Below are 21547 nucleotides of genomic sequence, written 5' to 3' on the forward strand. Positions count from 1 at the left end.
TGATAGGGTTCGGCCTATAAGACACATTTGATGTTCACAATGTGGAACTGTAATGGAGCCATGAGGACCGATGCAGGAAAAGCAATGTCCTGCAAAGTTGCCCCATTTCAAACGAAAATGTAAAGGATGCATGCCAGAGCAGTTAATACGTAACCAAGCAGGCCTTTTTCAAGCAGTGTCCCATAACATACACACGCGATTGCGATTCATGGCCCTTAGGCTTGGGGGGACCAGAACAGTGCCCACCACAGCAGCCATGGCGTCTTTTAACAGTGGCCAATAAACAGCCAGACAGTTTTCCACTTCAACCCACACGGGGCATTCACGTTGCAGCAAACGCTGAAAATCTGCCATTGGCCGCCATGGCACCACATGGACCAGACGGCGATCAACGAACAATGGCAGTTTAGACAGGAGAGCAGCATGATGTGTCTCTGATTTCAACAGCACCTCAAAAAAACCCCGGGGGCCAACAAAAATCTCTTCAACACATTCCCCTTGAAGCAGACTGTGCAGCCACTGGCAAATACGGGAAAGCAGTGGGATCCTACCAGTGAAGAAAAGTATCACCGCACGTTCATAAAACACTGAAAAGGAACGCAATACCTGTTTCGGATCCACAATGGCTTCCAGAACATCTTCCGTTGCAGAGTCCAAAAAGACTTCCTGATTATGTTGTACATAATCGCCCAGCAAAGTGTTGGCAAACTCCAGCAAGTGCTCCCAATCAACCTCCTAGGAGTCCACAGAATCAGAAGCAACCTGAGCATAGGAACGATCCTGGTGATCCATTATCTCGGCCGAAGTATGCTTGGTGCGTTTGCCCGCTGGCTAGAGGTCAGGAGCAGGGGACATCTCCTCTGTGCACGGAACCATGTCCTCTGGTTCCTCGGTGTCAGAATCCGGACCAAGAGCTGCCACCGTTTGGTCTATGAAAGCCAGATCTAGGCCAGCCATATTGAATCAGTATGTATGTTGGTCAGAGGCCGAGTGAAAAAGTCGCGGGGGGCAGAGACACGCAAGCCTCTCTCTCTCTCTCTCCCTCTCTCTCTCTCTCCCTCTTTTCTGTACAGAGTCGCTGTCTAGTGGCGTATTCTGCACGCACAGCCGATGAAAGCGGAGCTTTACCTGTTAGCCTCAGTCCTGGCCTATCCCAAGAACCCTTGTGGCAAGGCACAACCCTAACAGTGCAGGAGCAGGAGGGCGGAACAAAAGCCTGGCAGTCAACAAAAGAGCGGGACGGTCTGGGGAGCAGGGCAGGGGTCCGTCGTCTGCCGAAACCCTAACGGACAGGGCGAAGGGGCGAGAAGCAGGCGCACCGGTCGCAGTACAGGCGGATGAGTGACGCACGCGATGGGCCGTCCGACAACAAGGCGGGGGACTCAACGACAGTGGACAGGGCATCAGGCGACAAGCCTGCGGGCGGCGAGCAGAAGACGTCTGTTTCGCTCGCGACAGGCAGGCGGAGACAAACAGGACAATAGGCGCATCAGCGGGTCGATGGATCACAGGCACGATGTGGACAACGAGACAAGCTATATCGCGCGCAAGTCAGAGGACGCCCAAAACGCCGGAATTGCGTCGCGTGGTCAGGGGCGCAGCAGATCCGCCATCGCCTTCTTTCCTCTCTCTAGTGCTCTTCTCTCTCTCTCTCTCTCTCTCTCTCTCTCTCTCTCTCTCTCTCTCTCTCTCTCTCTCTCTAGAGGTTGCTGAAATTCAAGAAAAATCACATATCGAAGAGGCCATCTAGCCAGCATGCAAAAATCATATTCACCACTAGTAAAAAGAAAACCCAAAAAAGGTTGATAGTGTGAAACCAAGAAAGAGAACATTTGTTGATGCCCTTGAACAATGGATTGCAATCTCTCTCTCTCTCTCTCTCTCTCTCTCTCTCTCTCTCTCTCTCTCTCTCTCTCTCATGAAGATAATTGAATTAGATAGTGAATATTTACATCAGACCATCAAGTTAACATTCTTTTTTTTTCGTAAAATCAGGTTAACATTCTCTCTCTCTCTCTCTCTCTCTCTCTCTCTCTCTCTCTCTCTCTCTCTCTCTCTCTCTCTCTCTCTCTCTCTCTCTCTCTCTGTGTAAAAGGTAATTGTATTAATTACGAAAAAGGTACAAGTTAACATGATTACAAGATACACGATGGCTCTACCCCATCGTGTGTAAAAACACACTCTCTCTACAAGAACCAAACGACCAAAGAGTTACAAAGTCATGGCAAAGACGTAGAGGAAATTGCCATATGCTAGGGACGTAAGTCCTCCCGATGGAGCATGTCAAAGTGCCGGAGAAGATCTATCTGCCAATGCAAGAGACCTTTAAGCCTAGCAATATGCCGCTGAACATTATCGGCGGAATCAAAAAGAAAAGCATTCCGAATGGTCCAGTTATACCAACAGCCCCAATATCGAAGAAAGTGAAACAAGATCTTCATATGTGGCTGTGTCAGTGTGGGGTATTTCGGCTGCACAAAAACCCAATCAAACGGGCATAGCGAGAAACCAACCACCGCTCGCCAAACGGCTGACAAGAATGACCAGATTTTCTTAGCGAGGGGGCAAGAAATAAATCGATGACGGGTGGATTCCACATTGGTGGTGCAAAAGAAACAGTTGCCGTTGGAGATTCGACGCTTGGAAAGAGCTAAAGCAAGCGGAAGACCACCAATCAGCGAGGGGGCAAGAAATAAATCAATGACGGGCGGATTCCACACTGGTGGTGCAAAAGAAACAGTTGTCATTGGAGACTCGACGCTTGGAAAGAGCTGAAGCAAGCGGAAGACCACCAATCATCACCCTCCAAAGAAAGACCTTATATTTGAAGGGTGTCTTGTTCAACCAGCCCTCCATCACAGTTACCCTCCACCATGACCGGGATTTACACAATCCCCATAGAGTATTAGCTTTAGTAACCAGCCATTGATGATCTTTAATCAGAAGACGATACACCTCGTTAGCTGAAGCCTTTTCTAAATTCAGCCGGCCTGCAAAGTCCCAGTCCTGCCACGGACAATCCGAAGTAAGGGTAGGAAAGGGTTGTTTGCTCTGGAGCACCATCAAAAGCTGTCCCCATAAATGCCTGTATCCACGAGGGATCCTGAAAAGCCTCCTGGCTGTACGAAACGAAATCAACACATTGCGACTGGCAAGGGTGGCATCTACGCGACTAAAGTCAAGCCCAAACGTGCCAAACAGTTAAATTTTGGTCGAAGCTCATGTTTACCTTCCCACGAAAGTAACCGCGAGACTGCCAACAATTCCAATTGAAAAGAATTAGTAGCTAAGCGATCCTCCGCTGGATGCCACTGAGCCTTCCGGAGGACCAGTCTCCAGGAACATACAAAATGGGCAAGCAGAGATGATGAGGCACTGGAAAGCCGAGAATCGGCATTAAGAACATGCCAACAAGAACTCTGGATTTGGGTATTACCATGCAGAAGCCCGTGATCCTCAAGAAATAACGGGCTATAACGACCCACGGGTGATGATCCAAGCACATGGCGCAAAAAAGAGACCAATGGAGTGCTAGCATATGAGTTTGGGCATCTAAAATAGCCACTCACCCCATGCGTTTGGGGGTGCACGCATGCGACCAAGAAATCCAGGAAATGCCTGCATGCAAGGATTCCTTCTTCTATAACATGAAACAAATAGACTGAGTAAGAGCATTCAGTGTAGTAGTAGTCCAGGGCAACAATGGCAAGAAATATGTGAGCATTGGCAACATAATTGTCTGGGCTACTTTGAGACGAACATGGAAGGGCCAAGCCTGTGACTTCCAATACAGAAACTTAGCCACCAGTTTTTGTGAAATCCACTGTAGTAGCTGCTTTGGCGGAACATCAACACCCAAAGGGTACCCAAGATGCCCGACAATGAAATCACGGGGAACAACCATTCCCTGCCAGTCCAATGACTGCAAATCCGACTCCGTGCAGCTGAGAATCGCTGATTTCAAAGCATTGATGCGAAGACCGGAAGCCTGACCAAAGAGAGCCCAAACATCTAATGCTTTGTGAAGGTTATCCTTGTCCGCACGCAGAATCATAAAGCTGTCATCAGCCAAGGATTGACTAATGAAGTGCTGTCCAGAAGGAAGCGACAATCCAGCCAACTGAGTAGAAGCTGCCATATGAGATAACATCGAAAGAACTGGATGAGTCACAAGGGCAAAGAAGAGAGGACTCAAAGGGCACCCCTGTCTGACAGAGCAGGCGAGGACAAATGGCTCGGTAACACCTCCATTCAGCATGACTCGCGAAGAAGCCGCAGCACTGATGGTGTAGATCAGACGAGACATCCGAGCACCAAAGCCCATAGTAGACATAATTCTTGCAATGAAAGACCAGTCCAAATAATCAAAAGCCTTTTCCAGGTCCAATTGAATCAGTACGACCTCCTGATTAGAATGCCTTGCATAATCAATCGCCAATTGCGCATTTAACACATTGTGCAAAATGTTTCGGCCCTTAATGAAACCATATTGGAGAGGATGCACAATGGCAGGAAGATGCTTATGGAGCCGATTCGCCATTACTTTGGGAATGATTTTATACATAGAACCCATCAAAGAAATTGGGCACCAATGTTTCAATATAGATGGCGAAGGAACTTTTGGAAGCAGTTTAATAAGTCATTTCCATGAGGAAGGCATGATCCCCGTTTCCCACACCTGCTGAAACAAAGCCGTCAATGGTTTCGCCAGTTGGGTAGCAAAAACCTCAAAGACCTCATTGGTGAGACCATCCCAACCAAGGCTTTTATCCTTGGGTAAGTGTAACAAAACACCCATAACCTCCGCCTCACAAATATGTCTCCAAAGTAGCTTGCATGTCCTGCGGAACCTGATTGCGGACCAGATCATAAAAAACTGAACGGGCATGAGTAATTTGGCCTGAAGGTGGAGAAGTGGAACCAACAAGGTCGAGAAAATAATTCCTACACATATTCACAATAGTCTGCAGATCAAGGACCATTTGACCTTCTGCATCCTGGAGTCTAGTCATATTCTCTCGAGTAGGAGAGGCATGGAGAGCTCGAAAGAACTTATGAGTCTGACAAGCACTATCTTGCAAAGTCTCTGTCAGATGTTGCAATTTGGCCTGCTAATAAGATTTCAACTGAAACTCTTTAATAAGATCAGCCAAACGCATTGCCAATGACAGCATAAATACATCATCTAGAGTGTCCACCAGCAGAGAACGAACCAAAGCCAGCAGGTCCTCCGCTGCTTGTCAATACAGCCGACAAAGAGAGGCATGACGGATCCCATACTGCCGATCAACCCGCTGCACATTAGAGAGCAATCGTTCAAACGAAGCAGTGCCTTGAGAGGAGAAGTCCAATAAGAATCTATCCATCAATTGCTGCATATAGCCCTGAAAGATTGCATGCTTCAAATAAGACGAGTTGAAACGCAAAGGGAGTCTATCCAGAAATTGCTTAAAAGGTGCAATGGGTTGTGCAAGCATCTCAAGTTGTAGAGGGAAATGGTCCGACAAGGCATATTGCTGCAACACTTTCATTTCCAGCATCTCAGGAAGAAAATCATCATTCTTCATGATGTATATGCGGCCCAACCGCGACCATGTCGTTGCATACTGGGCAGAATGGAAAGTAAACCTTGTAGAAGAAGGGTGTAGCTAAGACCAGAGATCTTGCTTAAGAACGGCAAGAGCCAACTCATGCCACACACCACTTTCCGGCGCGTCCATTACCGAATGCTCTGATGTGGACTGTGAAGAATCAACACACATATTGAAATCCCCCATTAAAAAACCCAGTCTGCCAAGTGACAAGGAGGTCTGCAAAGTATGCCAAAGATCCCAACGAGAGAAAGGATCATTCGGAGCATAGAGGCCAAGTAACCATAAGATCTCTCCTTCAAATAAAACTTCAATCACCACAAAGCGGCCATGTACATCATTTTTAATAAGAACAGGCTGATATTTTTCATGTACAATCATGAGCACACCAGAATAATGCATGGCATGTGTCCCTGCATAGAACAAAAGAAAGCCATGGCAATCCACAACTTTTCCTGCTTCACCATGACTCTTGTGCTCAACAGCACACAAGACATCCCACTGATTCTCATACAATACAGTCCACATGGCATGTTGCTTGTGGCGAGAACAAATTCCTCGCACATTCCACATGGCTATCTTCATGTGTATTCAAAAGAAAATCAGGTACGAGGCACAGCTTGCCTCGATTTAACCTTTTCTACTAGAATGTCCAAGACTCCCTCTGTTAGCCTGCTCTTATTCAGTCTCAGTCTGTCATCTCCTGGTTGTGAGCTCCTGTCAGAGTCTGAGAGGAGACAGAGGAGGAGCTCTGTCAGTGTGTTTTTAGGATGCTTTAGTCAGCATGCAGCCTTGGGCATTTTACAGCCCAGATCTGGGCTGTTTTTGGGGTGACTGCCCATTATTTTGGGCAGTCGGACCAGTTCTGGTCAGTCGGACCAGTTCTGGCCATAGTCGGCCAGATCTTGCCAGGTCGGCCAGTTTAGCTGGTCGGCCAGTTTTCTGGCTGGGGGCTATTTATAGCTGCCCCCCCAGTCAGTCCAGTATTCATGCTCTGCAGGTACAGCACTGCTCCCTCCGTCTCCGTCTCCGGCATTGGTGCTGCCTCTGCTTCCAGTCTGTCCTGGTTCCCTCACTGACACTCCGGGCTGCGTGCAGGGACTGTTCTGTCCATTCCAGTGTATTCAGCATTCATCTCAGTCAGTGCAGACTTTCTTCCTTCATTCTCTGCTTCCTCTCTCCTCTCCTCTGTGTTCGTGTTCTTCTTTCGCTGCGCACTCTCACATGGTATCATCGCCTGATTGAGAGCACGGAGGACGAGAGAAATACCTTACTGCTGCTGCCCACAGTTCCACAACAGCCAGGCGATTCCTTCAGGCGGCTGCCAACAGGTCCATCCCAGCCAGGCGACTGCATCAGAAGGCTGTACAGCCTGCGTTTGCTGTGCACAGGGGCTGCCACGTCATCCAGTGACGCAGCAACCCTGCGTTTGCTGCCTGGCAACCTCTTCTGCTGCAGGGTGACCCTCCTACAGCTTGCGTTTTGCTGTTTTGCAGGTCGCTTCTTCCCCGGCTGCTCCTATCCTGCAGCCGACCTCTGTCTGGGCTTATTCCCGGTGCTGGTGGTCTCGATTCTGGTGTTCGACATCAGATCTATTTGCGTTTTGCAGATCCAGGTGTTTGTAGGCACTCTCTGCCTGCATCTTGGTGGTTGGTGACCACATTGTTGGTCCTATTTCGTCAGCGGCACAACTTTCTTTGGTATTTTGCAGATTGGAAGATGTCTTACCAGTTTTCAGGCTTTGAAGACTCAGAGGATGAGCTTCTTTCTCATCATTCCTCTGAGCGGAGGCAGGACTATCGTGAAGTTCGACATCGGAAAGACCCTCCTCGCACTCGTCCTTCTTCAGTCCATGCATCTCAAAGGGTTCCATCTACTGCGAAGGTTTCTTCAGTGAAGACTGCATCAACTGTGCGGATGCCTTCCTTGATTCCCTCTATCCAGGTGCCGATTCTCCCTTCCTTTCCGAAGGAAGACAAATTGGATGGTTCCAACTATTCCCTATGGTCATGCGAGGTGGCTTGCATCCTTGATACCTTTGATCTGTGGGAGCTTGTTTCTTCGCCCATCGACCGACCACCCGTGGATTCGTCCGATGGCACCTCTATGGACCGTGCAGCCTTATGGGATAGGCTCAACTCACGAGCCCGTTCCTTTCTTTTTATGAGTCTCCATGATTCTGTTCTTGTACATGTTCACAGGTTAAAGACCGCGGCGGAAGTATGGACAAAGCTTGCGTCTTTGTATCAGCACAAGACATTTGCCCACAAGATTTCCCTGGAGAAGAAGTTGCGGATGCTCAGTCTTGATGGTTCTTCTTCCATGAAGGAGCACATCACGAAGATGGAGGATATGCGAGGCGAGCTAGCCTCTCTTGGTCGTCCGATATCGTCTGAGGATATGGCGATGATTCTATTGACTCAGCTGCCATCACCCCGTTATGATGTCTTCTACACCAGCCTCATCACTACGAGAACCCGTGAGACTCTCCAATGGGAGGAGCTTTCCCCGCTTGTCTTGGAGCATGACGAGCGACTCAAAGAGGTGGGAGCCAGTGGCTCCACCAAGGCATTTACGGCTGCCACAGGTGGTGGCAAGAAGAAGAAACAAAAGAAGGAGAAGTCCAAGGACAAGCAGGAGGAAGATAAGAAGGATGCGAAGGAGAAGAAGCCCAAGTGTCCCCATTGTGGGAAGGGCACTCATCCCGAGGAGAAGTGTTGGCGGAAGTATCCCCATTTGAAGCCTAAGGAGAAGGACTCGAAGGCGGCCCCAGCCACAACAGAATCTGCGTTTGTGCATCTCTTTGTCGAGGAAGACACTGCCCTAGCTTCTACCACACAGGAGAAGCCTTGGCTCGTCGACAGTGGAGCATCTTCACATATGACCTTCCGTCAGGATTGGCTTCAGGATCTTCGTTCCAGAGGGGGTACAGTCACCATTGGTGACAATTCTACAGTTCCTGTTCATGGAGTGGGGACTTTACCTATGTTTTCTGACAGGCGGTCTTCCTCCGCCAAAGTTCTCTATGTGCCTGATTTGGGCTTTAACCTATTATCTGTGCATGGTCTTACTCAGTTAGGTACCCGAGTCATTTTTACTCAGGATGCAGTCACAGTGGAGGATGCTTCTACAGGTGATGCTCTTTGGACAGGTACACAGGAGGGTGGGCTTTATACGCTCACAGCCTTGGCTGCGCGGACTTCCCATGAGCTTGGGCTGCTCTGGCATGCTCGGTATGGTCATTTGAACCTCGATTCTCTTCGCCGGGCTTCTAGGAGGAAGATGGTGGAGGGACTTCCTGATTTCCCTCCCCTTCACACTTTGTGCCCTAGCTGCTTGCGGGGCAAGCAGCACCGGCAGCCTCACCCGCAGGTTGCTTCTAGGAGGGCTACTTCTCCGCTTGAGTTGGTTCATACCAACCTTTGCGGACCTATGGGCACGGCCTCCCTTGGGAAGGCCAAGTATTTGATGCTGATTGTGGACGACTTTAGTCGTTATGTGTGGCCTTATTTCTTGGAGTACAAGAGCGAGGCGTACTCCCGTTTCTGTGAGTAGCAAGTGTTTGTGGAGACCCAAACAACTTCCAAGGTCCGTGGTGTTCGAGCTGATCACGGTGGAGAGTTCACTTCTCACCTTTTCTCTCAGTTTTGCAGGGATCATGGTATTCGGGTGGAGTATTCCCATCCGAACACACCATCAGAGAATGGTATGGTGGAGCGTGCGAATCGGACCATGATTGAGATGGCCCGATCTATGCTGGAGCATAGGAGTCTTCCTCATTTCCTTTGGGGTGAGGCGGTGGCTACAGCAGTGCATATACGCAACCGCTCTCCGACTTCGGCGTTACAGGACATGACTCCATATGAGGCTTTCTTTGGAAAGAAGCCTTCCGTGTCCCATTTTCGCATCTTTGGGTGCGATACTTTTGTCCATGTGGACAAGAAGAAGAGGAAGACGAAGTTCGACTCTAAGTCGAGAAAGCTTATCTTCGTTGGTTATAGTACGACCACGAAGGGATATCGGCTCTACGACCCGACGACTCGGCAGGTTGAGGTGAGCAGGGATGTGATCTTTGATGAGGCTTCGGCCTCTGAGGATCCGATTGATGGTTCTATTACAGATGTTTCTTCATCATCGACGGACCCCCCCCCCCCCACCTTCTCTCCCTTCACTTCCTTCCAGGATCACCCTTAGCACCCCCCCTATACCTCCTCCTTCGGCTTCCCTTTCCCCTTTGGTGGATGTGCCTTCGTCTTCTACGAGCTCTTCTACCGCCACTTCGGGATCTTCTTGGGATATACAGCCTTCTTCAGATGCGGAGGATGTACCTTCACTCGGTGAGGGGGAGTCCCTCTCCGATTTGGGTGCTTTACAGGTTCCGAAGACCCCCCAGTCTCCCTCACAGAAGGAGTCTCTCAGGATTCCTTTATGGTATCGCCGGCTCATGCAAGATTCAGGTGTTACTCACTTTCCTGCTTCTTCTTCAGGTCCACGTCGATCAGCACGTTTACAGGCCCAGCGGGACAGTTCACTATGTGTGAACTATGCTCTTATGTCACAGATTCTTCAGGATTCCGAGCCTTCCACTGTGGAGGAGGCTCTTGCACAGGATATTTGGAGACAGGCTATGCAGGCCGAGCTCGACTCCATCGAGCGAAACCATACGTGGGAGCTTGTACCGCGTCCCGCGAAACGGAAGGTGATTGGTGTGAAATGGGTCTTTAAGACCAAATATCTTGCAGATGGCTCCTTGGACAAGCATAAAGCTAGGCTTGTTGCCAAGGGTTTTGCCCAGCGTGCAGGGTTGGATTACTTTGAGACTTTTGCTCCTACAGCTAGGATGTCCACCATCCGAGTGCTTTTGGCTCTTGCTGCTCATCACCGTTGGCCTGTCTATCACATGGACGTCAAGTCTGCTTTGCTGAATGGCGTTCTTGAGGAGGAGATTTATGTTTCACAGCCTCCTGGTTTTCTTGTGCAGGGGAAGGAGGATCATGTCTACAGGCTGCCGAAGGCTCTTTATGGCCTAAAGCAGACTCCTCGTGCTTGGTACCAGCGGATTGACCGCTTCTTTCTACAGAGTGGTTTTGAGCACTCCGCTTATGATCCCAACCTCTACTTACGGGTTGTGGATTCTCTTTCGGTGTTCCTCATCTTGTATGTGGATGATCTTATCATTACAGGGAGCGACACTCAGCAGGTGGAGCATACACGGTCCATTCTACAGCAGGAGTTTGACATGACGGATCTAGGGATCCTTCACTTCTTTCTAGGTCTGGAGATCTATCAGATGGCACAAGGCATTTTTATCACGCAGCACAGGTATATCTCCGAGCTTCTTTCGGAGTTTGATATGGCTGAGTGTCGGCCTATCTCATGCCCTATGGACCCTGAGTCCAAGCTTTTGACAGCTGGAGTTCCTCTTAACGATCCCACCCGTTACAGGTGCCTTGTCGGCTCTCTTATCTGGCTGCTTCACACTCGGCCGGATATCTCCTTTGTGGTGGCTTTATTGTCTTCCTTTATGCAGACTCCTACCCAGGATCACTGGCAGGCGGCCTTGCGAGTTCTTCGCTATTTGCAGGGGACTCGATCCTTTGGGATCATGTATGGAGATGGGATTACCCTTTCTAGATGGAGTGATTCTGATTGGGCAGGTGATGTGGATTCGCGACGATCCACTACAGGTTATGCTTTCACCCTTGGATCTGGTGCTGTCTCTTGGAGCAGCAAGAAGCAGCCTACTGTGGAACTTTCTTCTACAGAGGCTGAGTATCGGGCCCTATGTTCGACCGCTATGGAGGCAGTTTGGCTCCTTCGCATACTCGCGGAGATTGGCTTTTCCCAGACCGGACCTACGGAGCTGCGCGTGGATAACCAGAGTGCTCTTGCTCTGGCCAAGAACCCGGTGTTTCATGCTCGTACGAAGCACATTGAGGTTCAGTATCACTATGTTCGAGAGCGGATCGTGGATTCGGAGCTGGTGGTGGTCTATTGTCCTACGGCGGCCAATGCAGCTGATCTCTTTACGAAGCCGTTGCCTCAGGCTTCTTTGCTTCATCACATGCGGTTCTTGGGTCTTCAGACTCTCCCAGGAGTTGAGAGGGGGTGTTAGCCTGCTCTTATTCAGTCTCAGTCTGTCATCTCCTGGTTGTGAGCTCCTGTCAGAGTCTGACAAGAGACAAAGGAGCTCTGTCAGTGTGTTTTTAGGATGCTTTAGTCAGCATGCAGCCTTGGGCATTTTACAGCCCAGATCTGGGCTGTTTTTGGGGTGACTGCCCATTATTTTGGGCAGTCGGACCAGTTCTGGTCAGTCGGACCAGTTCTGGTCAGTCGGACCAGATCTGGCCAGGTCGGCCAGTTTAGCTGGTCGGCCAGTTTTCTGGCTGGGGGCTATTTATAGCTGCCCCCCAGTCAGTCCAGTATTCATGCTCTGCAGGTACAGCACTGCTCCCTCCGTCTCCGTCTCCGGCATTGGTGCTGCCTCTGCTTCCAGTCTGTCCTGGTTCCCTCACTGACGCTCCGGGCTGCGTGCAGGGACTGTTCTGTCCATTCCAGTGTATTCAGCATTCATCTCAGTCAGTGCAGACTTTCTTCCTTCATTCTCTGCTTCCTCTCTCCTCTCCTCTGTGTTCGTGTTCTTCTTTCGCTGCGCACTCTCACACCCTCATCCAAAAAATCAGCTAACACGGCAAAAGAGTTCTGACGACCAGATTTGGAGGTAGACGGCATATCCGCTGTCTTGGGGATGGAACGAGGATAACGATGATCCCATGGGGTAATGACGTTACCTCTAGTATCAAAAGCCAGCTTAGCAAGTGGACTCGACCATCCGTATACACTCTCCTAGTGGGCTGATGACGGGGAGCAAAGGAAACCATAGCAGGAGCAGTGTGCTCTGAAGACAACATTTCTTTCCTGCGCATATAAGTGTGCATGGAATCTTGTGAAGCAGTAGGCACAGTATCCGCCATGCCAGAAACAAGCCTGTTGCCTTTTTTTGCGCGTACATCTACCCAGTCATTGCCACGGGAATCCAAACCCGAAACCTGTTGTTTACCTTTATCCAAAACTTTAGGTGGCTAGGTAGCATCCTGCGATGGAGCATCGCACACCATATCATCCATGGGCAGCGCAACATGCTCGGCATCTGAAGTCTGTTGCTTCTCTACGCATTCGGTCATAACATGCCCCAATTTTCCACACGAAAAGAAATGTCCTGCAAAGTTGCCCCATTTCAAACGAAAGTGTAAAGGATGCATGCCAGAGCAATTAAGACGTAACCAAGCAGGCCTTTTCCTAGCAGTGTCCCATAACATACACAAACGGTTACGATTCATGGCCCTTAGGCTCGAGGGGACCAGAACAGTGCCCACAGCGGCCATGGCATCCTTTAACAATGGCCAATAGACAGCCGGACAGTTTTCCACTTCAACCCACACAAGGCATTCACCTTGAAGCAGGCGCTGAAAATCTGCCCATTGGGCGCTATGGCACAACATGGACCAAGCGGCGATCAAAGAACAATGGCAGTTTAGACAGGAGAGCAACACGGTGCGTCTCAGATTTCAACAGCACCTCAAAAAAGCCTTGGGGCCCAACAAAAATCTCTTCAACACATTCCCCTTGTAGCAGACTGTGCAACCACTGGCGAATATGGGAAAGCACTGGGATCCTACCAATGAAGAAGAGTATCACAACATGTTCATAAAACACTGAAAATGAGGGCAATAAATTTTTCGGGTCCACAGTGGCTCCAGAACATCTTCAGTTTGCAGAGTCAGAAAAGACTTCGTGATTATGTTGAACATAATCGCCAAGCAGAGTGTTGGCAAACTCTAGCAAATGCTCCCAGTCAACATCCTGAGAGTCCACAGAATCAGAAGCAACCTGAGCATAGGAATGATCCTGATGATCCATTGTCTCTTCCGAAGTATGCTTGGTGCATTTACCCGCAGCCTGGAAGTCAAGACCAGGGGGCATCTCCTCTGTGCACAGAACCATATCCTCTAGTTCCTCTGTATCAGAATCCGGACAAAGAGCTGCCACCGTTTGGTCTATAAAAGCCAAATCCAAACCAGCCATATTGTATCACTACGTATGTTAGCGGTCAGAGGCCAAGCCAAGAGCTCACAGGAGGCAAAAACCGCGCAGGCCTCTCTCTCTCTCTCTCGGGCAGAACGGACCCTGCATTGGACAAACGAAGGGGCTTAGAGAGCGCACGAGCAGAAACAGACGCCCACTGTGCAGAGAGGGCACGTCCACAGGCAGGGAACAGGAGGCCTGGTTCCCTTGCTAGCTCACGCTCTCGCGCTTGCTGTGTGGCAACCTGGGTGTGACAAGCCGCTTTCCCTTGGTGGCAAAAAACGGTCAAATCAGGGCGAGCAACTGTGCGGGGCCAAAATTGGGTAGGACGAAGACGATCAGCAGGGCGGCAAGGCGGCAGGGCAGCACGGCGGCCAACGTGCGCAGGAGGGAAGGACCAAGTCGATGGGATGTGCGCACGTCCACGCGACAGCAAGGACGCGCAGCAGGTGCAGGCGGCAAGGGGCGACGCCAGGGACAATCACAGAGCCAGTGAATGGCACGTGACGGGCAGAGGGCCCCGCAGCGCAGGCCCAGGCAAGGGCACGCGACGGGCACAGGACCCTGATGATGGCAAGGCCAGACGACTCAATCAGGCGGCGGGTGCATGTCTCCACGATCAGCCATCACTCTCTCTCTCTCTCTCTCCAAACCCCCCCCCCTCTCTCTCTCTCTCTCTCTCTCTCTCTCTCTAACATAATTGAATTAGAAAGTGAATATTTACATTAGACCATCAGCTTAACATTCTCGTATTAATTACGAAAAAAAGGTACAAGTTTACACGATTACAAGATACACGATGGCTCTGAGCCATCGTGTGTAAAATCTCGGTACTAAATAGCAAAGAGTTACAAAAGTCAGGGCAAAGACGCAGAGAAAATTGCCATATGCCAGGGAAGTCCTCCCAAGGGAGTAAGTCAAAGTGGTGAATGAGATGCATCTGCCAATGCAAGAGACCTTTAAGCCTCGCAATATGTCCCGAAACATTAGAGGCCGAATCAAAAAGAAAGGCATTCCGAGTGGCCCAATTGTGCCAGCAGCCCCAGTATCTAAGAAAGTGAAACAAGATCTTCATATGCGACTGTGCCGGTGTTGGGTATTTGGGCCCTACAAAAACCCAATCAAAAGGGCTTAGCGAGAAACCAACCATTGCTCACCAAACCGCTGACAAGAGCAACCAAATATTCTTAGCAAGAGGGCAAGAAATAAATCGATGACGCACCGATTCCACAATAGTGGTGCAAAAGAAACAATTGCCGTTAGAGATTCGACGCTTGGGAAGGGCCGAAGCAAGAGGAAGACCACCAATCATCACCCTCCAAAGAAAGACCTTGCATTTGAAAGGTGTCTTGTTCAACCAGCCCTCCATCACAGTTGCCTTCCACCATGACTAAGATTTCCACAATCCCCATACAGTATTAGCTTTAGTAACCAGCTATTGATGATCTTTAATCAGAAGATGATACACTTGGCTAGCTGAGGCATTTTCCAAATTCAACCGACCTGCAAGGCCCCAGTCCTGCCAAGGACGATCCAAAGCAAGGGCAAGAAAGGGTTGCCTGCTCTGGAGCACTAACAAAAGTTGTTCCCATAAATCACGGTATCCACGAGGGATTCTGAAAAGCCTCCTGGCTGTACAAAACGAAATCAATACATTGCGACTGGCAAGGGTGGCATCTACAACTGGAGTCAAGCCCAAACATTCCATGCGGTTAAATTTTGGTCTGAGCTCATGTTTGCCTTCCCAAGAAAGTAATCGCGAGGCTGCCAACAATTCCAGTTCAAAAGAGTTAGTATGTAAGCAGTCCTCCGATGGATGCCAACGCGCCTTCTAGAGAACCAATTTCCAGGAGCAGACCAAATGAGCAAGCAGGGATGAGGAAGGACTAGAAAACCGAGAGTCTGCATTAAGAACATGCCACCAGGAGCTCCGAATTTGTGTATTACCATGCACAAGTCCATGATCCTCAAGAAAATAACGGGCTATAACGACCCACGGGTGATGATCCATGCACATGGCACGAAAAAGAGACCAACAAAGTGCCAACATATGAGTTTCGGCATCCAAAATAGCTCCACCACCCATGCATTTGGGGGTGCATGTATGCGACCAAGAAATCCATGAAATGCCTGCATGCAAGGAATCCTTCTTCCATAACATGAAATGAATGTGCTGAGTAAGAGCATTCAAAGTAGTAGTAGTCCAAGGCAGCAATGGCAAGAAATATGTGAGCATTGGCAACATAATTGTCTGAGCCACTTTGAGGCGAACATGGAAGGGCCAAGCCTGCGACTTCCAATACAGAAACTTAGCTGCCAGTTTCTGTGAAATCCACTCTAGTAGTTGCTTTGGCCGAACATCAACACCCAAAGGGTACCCAAGATGCCTGACAATGGAACCACGAGGAACAACCTGTCCCTGCCAGCCCAATGACTGTAAATCTAACTCCGTGCAACTAAGAATGGCTGATTTGAAAGCATTGATATGAAGACCGGAAGCATGACCAAAGAGCGTCCAAACATCTAATGCTTTGCAAAGATTGTCCTTGTCCGCACGCAAAATCATAAAGCTGTCATCAGCCAAAGATTGACTAATGAAGTGCTGTCCAAAAGAAAGAGACAATCCAGCCAACTGAGTAGAAGCTGCCATATAAGATAACATCGAAAGAATCGGATGAGTCGCAAGGGCACAGAAAAGAGGACTCAAAGGATAACCCTGTCGCACAGAGCGTGCAACGACAAATGGCTCGGTAACACCACCATTTAGCATAGCTCGCGAAGAAGCCGCAGCACTAATGGTGTAGATCAAGGGGGGCATCCGAGTACCAAAGCCCATAGTAGACGTAAGTTCTGAAATGAAAGACCAGTCTAAATAATCAATTGAATCAATACCACTTCTTGATTAGAGTGCCTTGCATAGTCAATAGCCATTTGCACATTTAAGATATTATGCAGAATGTTTCGGCCCTTAATGAAACCATATTGAAGAGGATGCACAATGGCCGGAAGATGCTTGTGGAGCCGATTCACCATCACTTTGGAAAAGATTTTATACATCGAACCCATCAAAGAAATTAGTCTCCAATGTTTCAACATTGACGGCGAAGGAACTTTTGGAAGCAGTTTGATAAGACCTTCTTTCCATGAGGAAGGCATGAACCTCATTTCCCAAACCTGCTGAAACATAGTCGTCAATGGTTTCACCAGTTGGGTAGCAAAAACCTCAAGGAATTCATTGGTGAGACCATCCCAACCGGGACGTTTATCCTTGGTCTCTCTCTCTCTCTCTCTCTCTCTCTCTCTCTCTCTCTCTCTCTCTCTCTCTCTCTCTATATATATATATATATATATATATATATATATATATATATATATATATATATATATATGTACCTCAAATCGGGTTCCTACGACTTGGCATGAAGTCATAGAATCACTCTCTTGAGGATTTCACCCTCTTTGAGTCTCACCTTCTCTTAGCATTCGCACCTCCTCATTTCCAACACAAATTTAGGCTTACCCTTTTGGTTCAAAAAACACCGGTTTCAACTATAGCCAAGGTGGATGGTGGCACAGCTGCCTTTGAAATTGTACTCTTGTTCTTTAATTGGATGTGCCAGCATCCTCCCTTGATTCATACTCATGTTGCTCCCTAAGACGATTATAGTAGTGAGGGGGTGAGGTGTCACATATAGAGCTATGGAAGCAAAGATGGGGAGCAGGTTTCAGAGTAGGCAATAAGAGTGGTAAATTTGTCTAACCCAGTTGAATCATGTACTAGAACTTAGAAGGTCATATGCAGCCCAAGTATCTTCCAACACCATAACTATGTGAATGATCAACTGCCCGCATGGTTGATGGTAGATACCCCCAGCAGTGACTTTTTTGGGACTGACATTCACTCTATCATCAAGGCATGCCTATTTGAAATGGAGAATCATCTTTTGATTGCATAATGGACAAAGAGATGATGAAAGGCATTGCTTCAAACTAAAGGTGCATCATAACATTTAGCGTGCTAAACCAAGCATATCTCAGTTCTTAGTCAGTGCTTCCCTAGTCAACAAAGCCACTTATATTTCCTCCTGAGGCATGCCTCTTTTGCCTTTCTCATCGCTTCAATTACTGGAAACTCCTTGAAACTCCAATTTTTTGCCGTTCCTGTTTCCATTCCTGTTTCTGTCTCCACGTTTCCCATAACTATGATCCTTGCTTATATGTTGCATGCTTTACTACTTTACAAAGTAATGGCATGTGAGAAATCAAGCTAGAACCACCACTACAACAAGTTGAAAAATATTCAATGCTTGTGCAGCTCTACTGGGTTGAACTGACAAGAACACGTTTTACCATGTTCCAATCCACTAGCCATGAAACGACTAAATAGGCACTATTTTAGTGTGACACAAAGTGCAAATAACAAATAATAAATCAAGAAGGAAAGAACCACAGGGCTGAAAGCAAAAGACACTATTTCAATGGAATGCAAGCAAGAGGATAAGAAGCTAACAAAAACACAAGTTGTAAAGTTGCAAACCTATTTGACCGAGAAGCTCCAACTTGATCCCTTGATGCTCAATTTTCTTTCCTGGATGTGGAACAACACGCACCTACAAATCATAAACAGTTGTGTCAATTCATGATGTGGAACAACACACACCTACAAATCATAAATAGTTGGGCAGAAGTATTGACAAGCACTTTACACGAATTCCAACAAGCAAATCAATTCATTAAAGGTTAAATAAGAATCGAAATCCTGAAACAAGTCCAATGTTAGGTTTGGTCCTAATTTTGACAAAAGGTGGTCTCATCACACAAGCCCACATATGCTCACTCACTTGCTCTTTCAAGCTCGTGAACATGAGTGTGCACAACTCTTTTTTCCAAGGGCATCAGTGTATATTGTAAGGAATGTACCAAAAGGGGTTAAAACCCACCATGAAATAAGATAATAAGAGCCATAAAACCCTCATCCCATCGCAAGGAAAGGGTTGAAAATTGAAAGTAAAACAAACATCCACTTTTTCAAAAGAGTAGTCAGGTTACAGCTTTCTTGTCAAGAGTTTTAAAATGGCCAAGAGTTGGCTGGCTACTCCTGGCCATTGTAAAAATAAGAAAGGTGCACCTAGGTGCAGTTATGCTAGGTTTCTTACAAGGACCATGGCCTTTCAGACAGCCACCCAAAGAGAAGGAACATGACATGCATAATGGAAAAGAAAGAGGAAAAAATCATCAAAAAGTTAATGGCTTCTCTTCTTTCAAAACTCCTAATTAAAATGAAGTAATCTACTCGAGAACCATTGGGGCATTTCAACTATTACAATAGCCTGCCCTTATGGGCACTTGTTTGAGTTTGCAAAGAGGCTATAATCGGAGACCAACTTAGGGATGGGGTGATCCATACTTTTACTTTGTTTTGAGTTTGTATGAAGATGTAAAAGCCCATCTCAAGTTATTGAAGTGGCTTGAGGATCCCAAGCTGATAGGACTCTACTTATGCAACACTCTTCCGAAGGGACAATGCGAAATGTATAGAGAGAAAGTTTGAACAAACAAATAAGTGGGTGTATGATCAATATATGAAAGTTATTTCTCCTGATAGGATTTCTCTTATCGCACATCTAAACTCAAAGAACTATGAACTCCTTGACTACCTTGATCCCCCAAAGCATTATCAATTTCTGGAGACTGGAACTAGTCCGCCTTCTTTTATAACTAGAGAACTTGAAGAGATACATTGTTAAGCTCTTATATCTCCTCATGATAATAAAGATATTCTTCTTTTCTGATAAGTGAACAATTGGAGTCTCCCACATCAGTCCCCCTTAAATATCTGCCACCTCTTGATTTTTAACAAGATCTCGAAGACAAAATACATAGCATGGCTAGTTGACCAGAAAGATAGCCAAGGTTAGGGTAGCTCCCTACTCAAATGGGTAACCTGAAATGGTGCTGGGTTTGACAGCCTATAATGCATACCCAAAGCACTTGGACTGCAAGGCAAGTAGGCATTCAAATGTGGTTAAAGTTGATGAAGTGATCCAAGGCAGTTAAAGTTGAGAAGCTGGTTAAAAAGGAGGTAAAGCCGGGAAGTTATCTAAGGAATTGAAGCTGCTGCATACACTTTGAAAAGATGATAACCCACTCACATCTACCTCATTCTCTGATCTAAAGCAGCGAACAGCCTGCCAACAAAAAAATCCTCCCGAGGGAGATGGTCACCGTGTTGAACAAGATCCAGCTGCCAGTGGAGATGATCCCTCAGCCTAGTAACATGACTTTGGACCCCAGAGATGGAATCAAAGATGCAAGCATTCCAAGTAACCCAATTGTGCCAACAGCCCCCAAATCTAAGAAAAATGAAACAATATCTTCATATGTGGTTGCGCAAGAGTGGGATATCATCTCTTCCTTTTTTGTAATAGGTAATTGTATGAATTAACCCCCCCCCCCCCCCCAAAAAAAAAAAAAGTACAAGATGCAGGATGGCTCTAGTCCATTGTGCATAAAAGATACAAAGTCATAGCAAAGGAACATAGAAGATTACCATATGCCAAGGAACTAAATCCTCTCTAACCAAGATATCAGCATAGCTTCGCAACATGACGTTGAATGCTTGAGGCAGCATCAAAAATGAATGCATTGTGATTGACCCAAAAATGGCAGCAACCTCAAAATCTGAAAAAGTGAAACAAAATCTTCATGGGAGCTTGTGGCAAACCATTGTATTTAGCTTTTCCAAAAACCTAGTCAAGTGGACGCATCCTTGTGCCCACCACCACAAGCCAAATGTCCAAGAGAAGGGTCCAAATCTTCTGCGCAAAAGGACAGGAAATGAATCTGTGACAAGAAGACTCAACATTCTCCAAATGAATACATTGCATTTGAATGGCGTCTTGTTGATCCATCCCTCCATTATTATCATTTTCCACCAAGCTTTAGATTTGTGCAATCCTCAAAGAGAATTGGCTTTGTTGGCAATCCATGCACAGTCTCTAATCATGAGGTGATAGATCTGATTAACTAAAGAGGACTAAAGGGTCAAACATCCCACAAGATCCCAGTCCTACCAAGGGCAATCAGAATCCAGAACAAGCGCATGGGAGGTGGGGCTGTTTTGGATGTAGGGACCCATATGGCAGCTCTCCGTTGGCCATTGTTTCATGCCTTGTGTATTGGTCAACAACCCTGGACTCTTATTGCTCTTGCTTTCCTCAAAGAACAAGGTCTTTTGCATGGCAATACAAGGATTCAAGGCTCTTGGTTGCACATGCTTAATGTTGAGGCTCACTTTTCTACATTTGCCTCGGGTCTTCTTAACCATTTGGTGTCTTCATGGAAAATCGTCCTTTCCAAGGCCCATTGGCATCTGGTAGAGGACACACAGGCAACTAATTCATTGCCGATGGAAATTCTAGTAGTCTCTCCTATTCTTTCATGGGAAGGCGAATTAGAGGAGAGACCTAATTTGATCGCATGGCACACTGTGGATTGACCTTGGTGGCTGAAGCCACCCTATTGCCCCGTGGTACCTTGATGTCTGGACTCCTTTCGCATCATTAGAAGAATCTTTTGGGTACTATGTGACTACAGTGATCTCTGGGGTAGAGTCTTCGAGTTCTTGCAAGACTGGCAGCCTAACCTGAGTTGACACTTCCAAAGAGGAGAGGAAACTAATGTCCTATTTGAGGCTAAGGTGTAGCACAGAGCTGTTATAAACATTTTTCTGGGGTGTTCCACTTCTACAAGAGAAGGGTACACACTCTTCAATTAAAAAAGACATATTCTATTATGATAATGAAAATTTATTTGGTATACTTGCACCAAGATAACAGCATGAATTCCCAAGTCACTCCCAATGTGCTATG

General features: G+C 47.4%; 1 protein-coding gene across 2 annotated transcripts in view; it reads right to left on the bottom strand.

The window, feature by feature from the left end:
* The window catches only part of LOC148037847 (vacuolar protein sorting-associated protein 26B-like), a 207855-nt gene that overhangs the window by 149084 nt on the left and 37224 nt on the right, over positions 1 to 21547 (bottom strand). For both annotated transcript variants that reach the window (XM_087676808.1, XM_087676807.1), the window contains exon 4: positions 18214 to 18286. In XM_087676808.1, coding sequence (XP_087532934.1) covers positions 18214 to 18286 — 73 coding nt within the window. The remainder of the gene's footprint in view (positions 1 to 18213; positions 18287 to 21547) is intronic.

This window comes from Lygodium microphyllum, chromosome 4, assembly GCF_053477565.2.
Source record: "Lygodium microphyllum isolate KBCC chromosome 4, Lygodium_microphyllum_v1.1.10, whole genome shotgun sequence".
Taxonomy (NCBI): domain Eukaryota; kingdom Viridiplantae; phylum Streptophyta; class Polypodiopsida; order Schizaeales; family Lygodiaceae; genus Lygodium; species Lygodium microphyllum.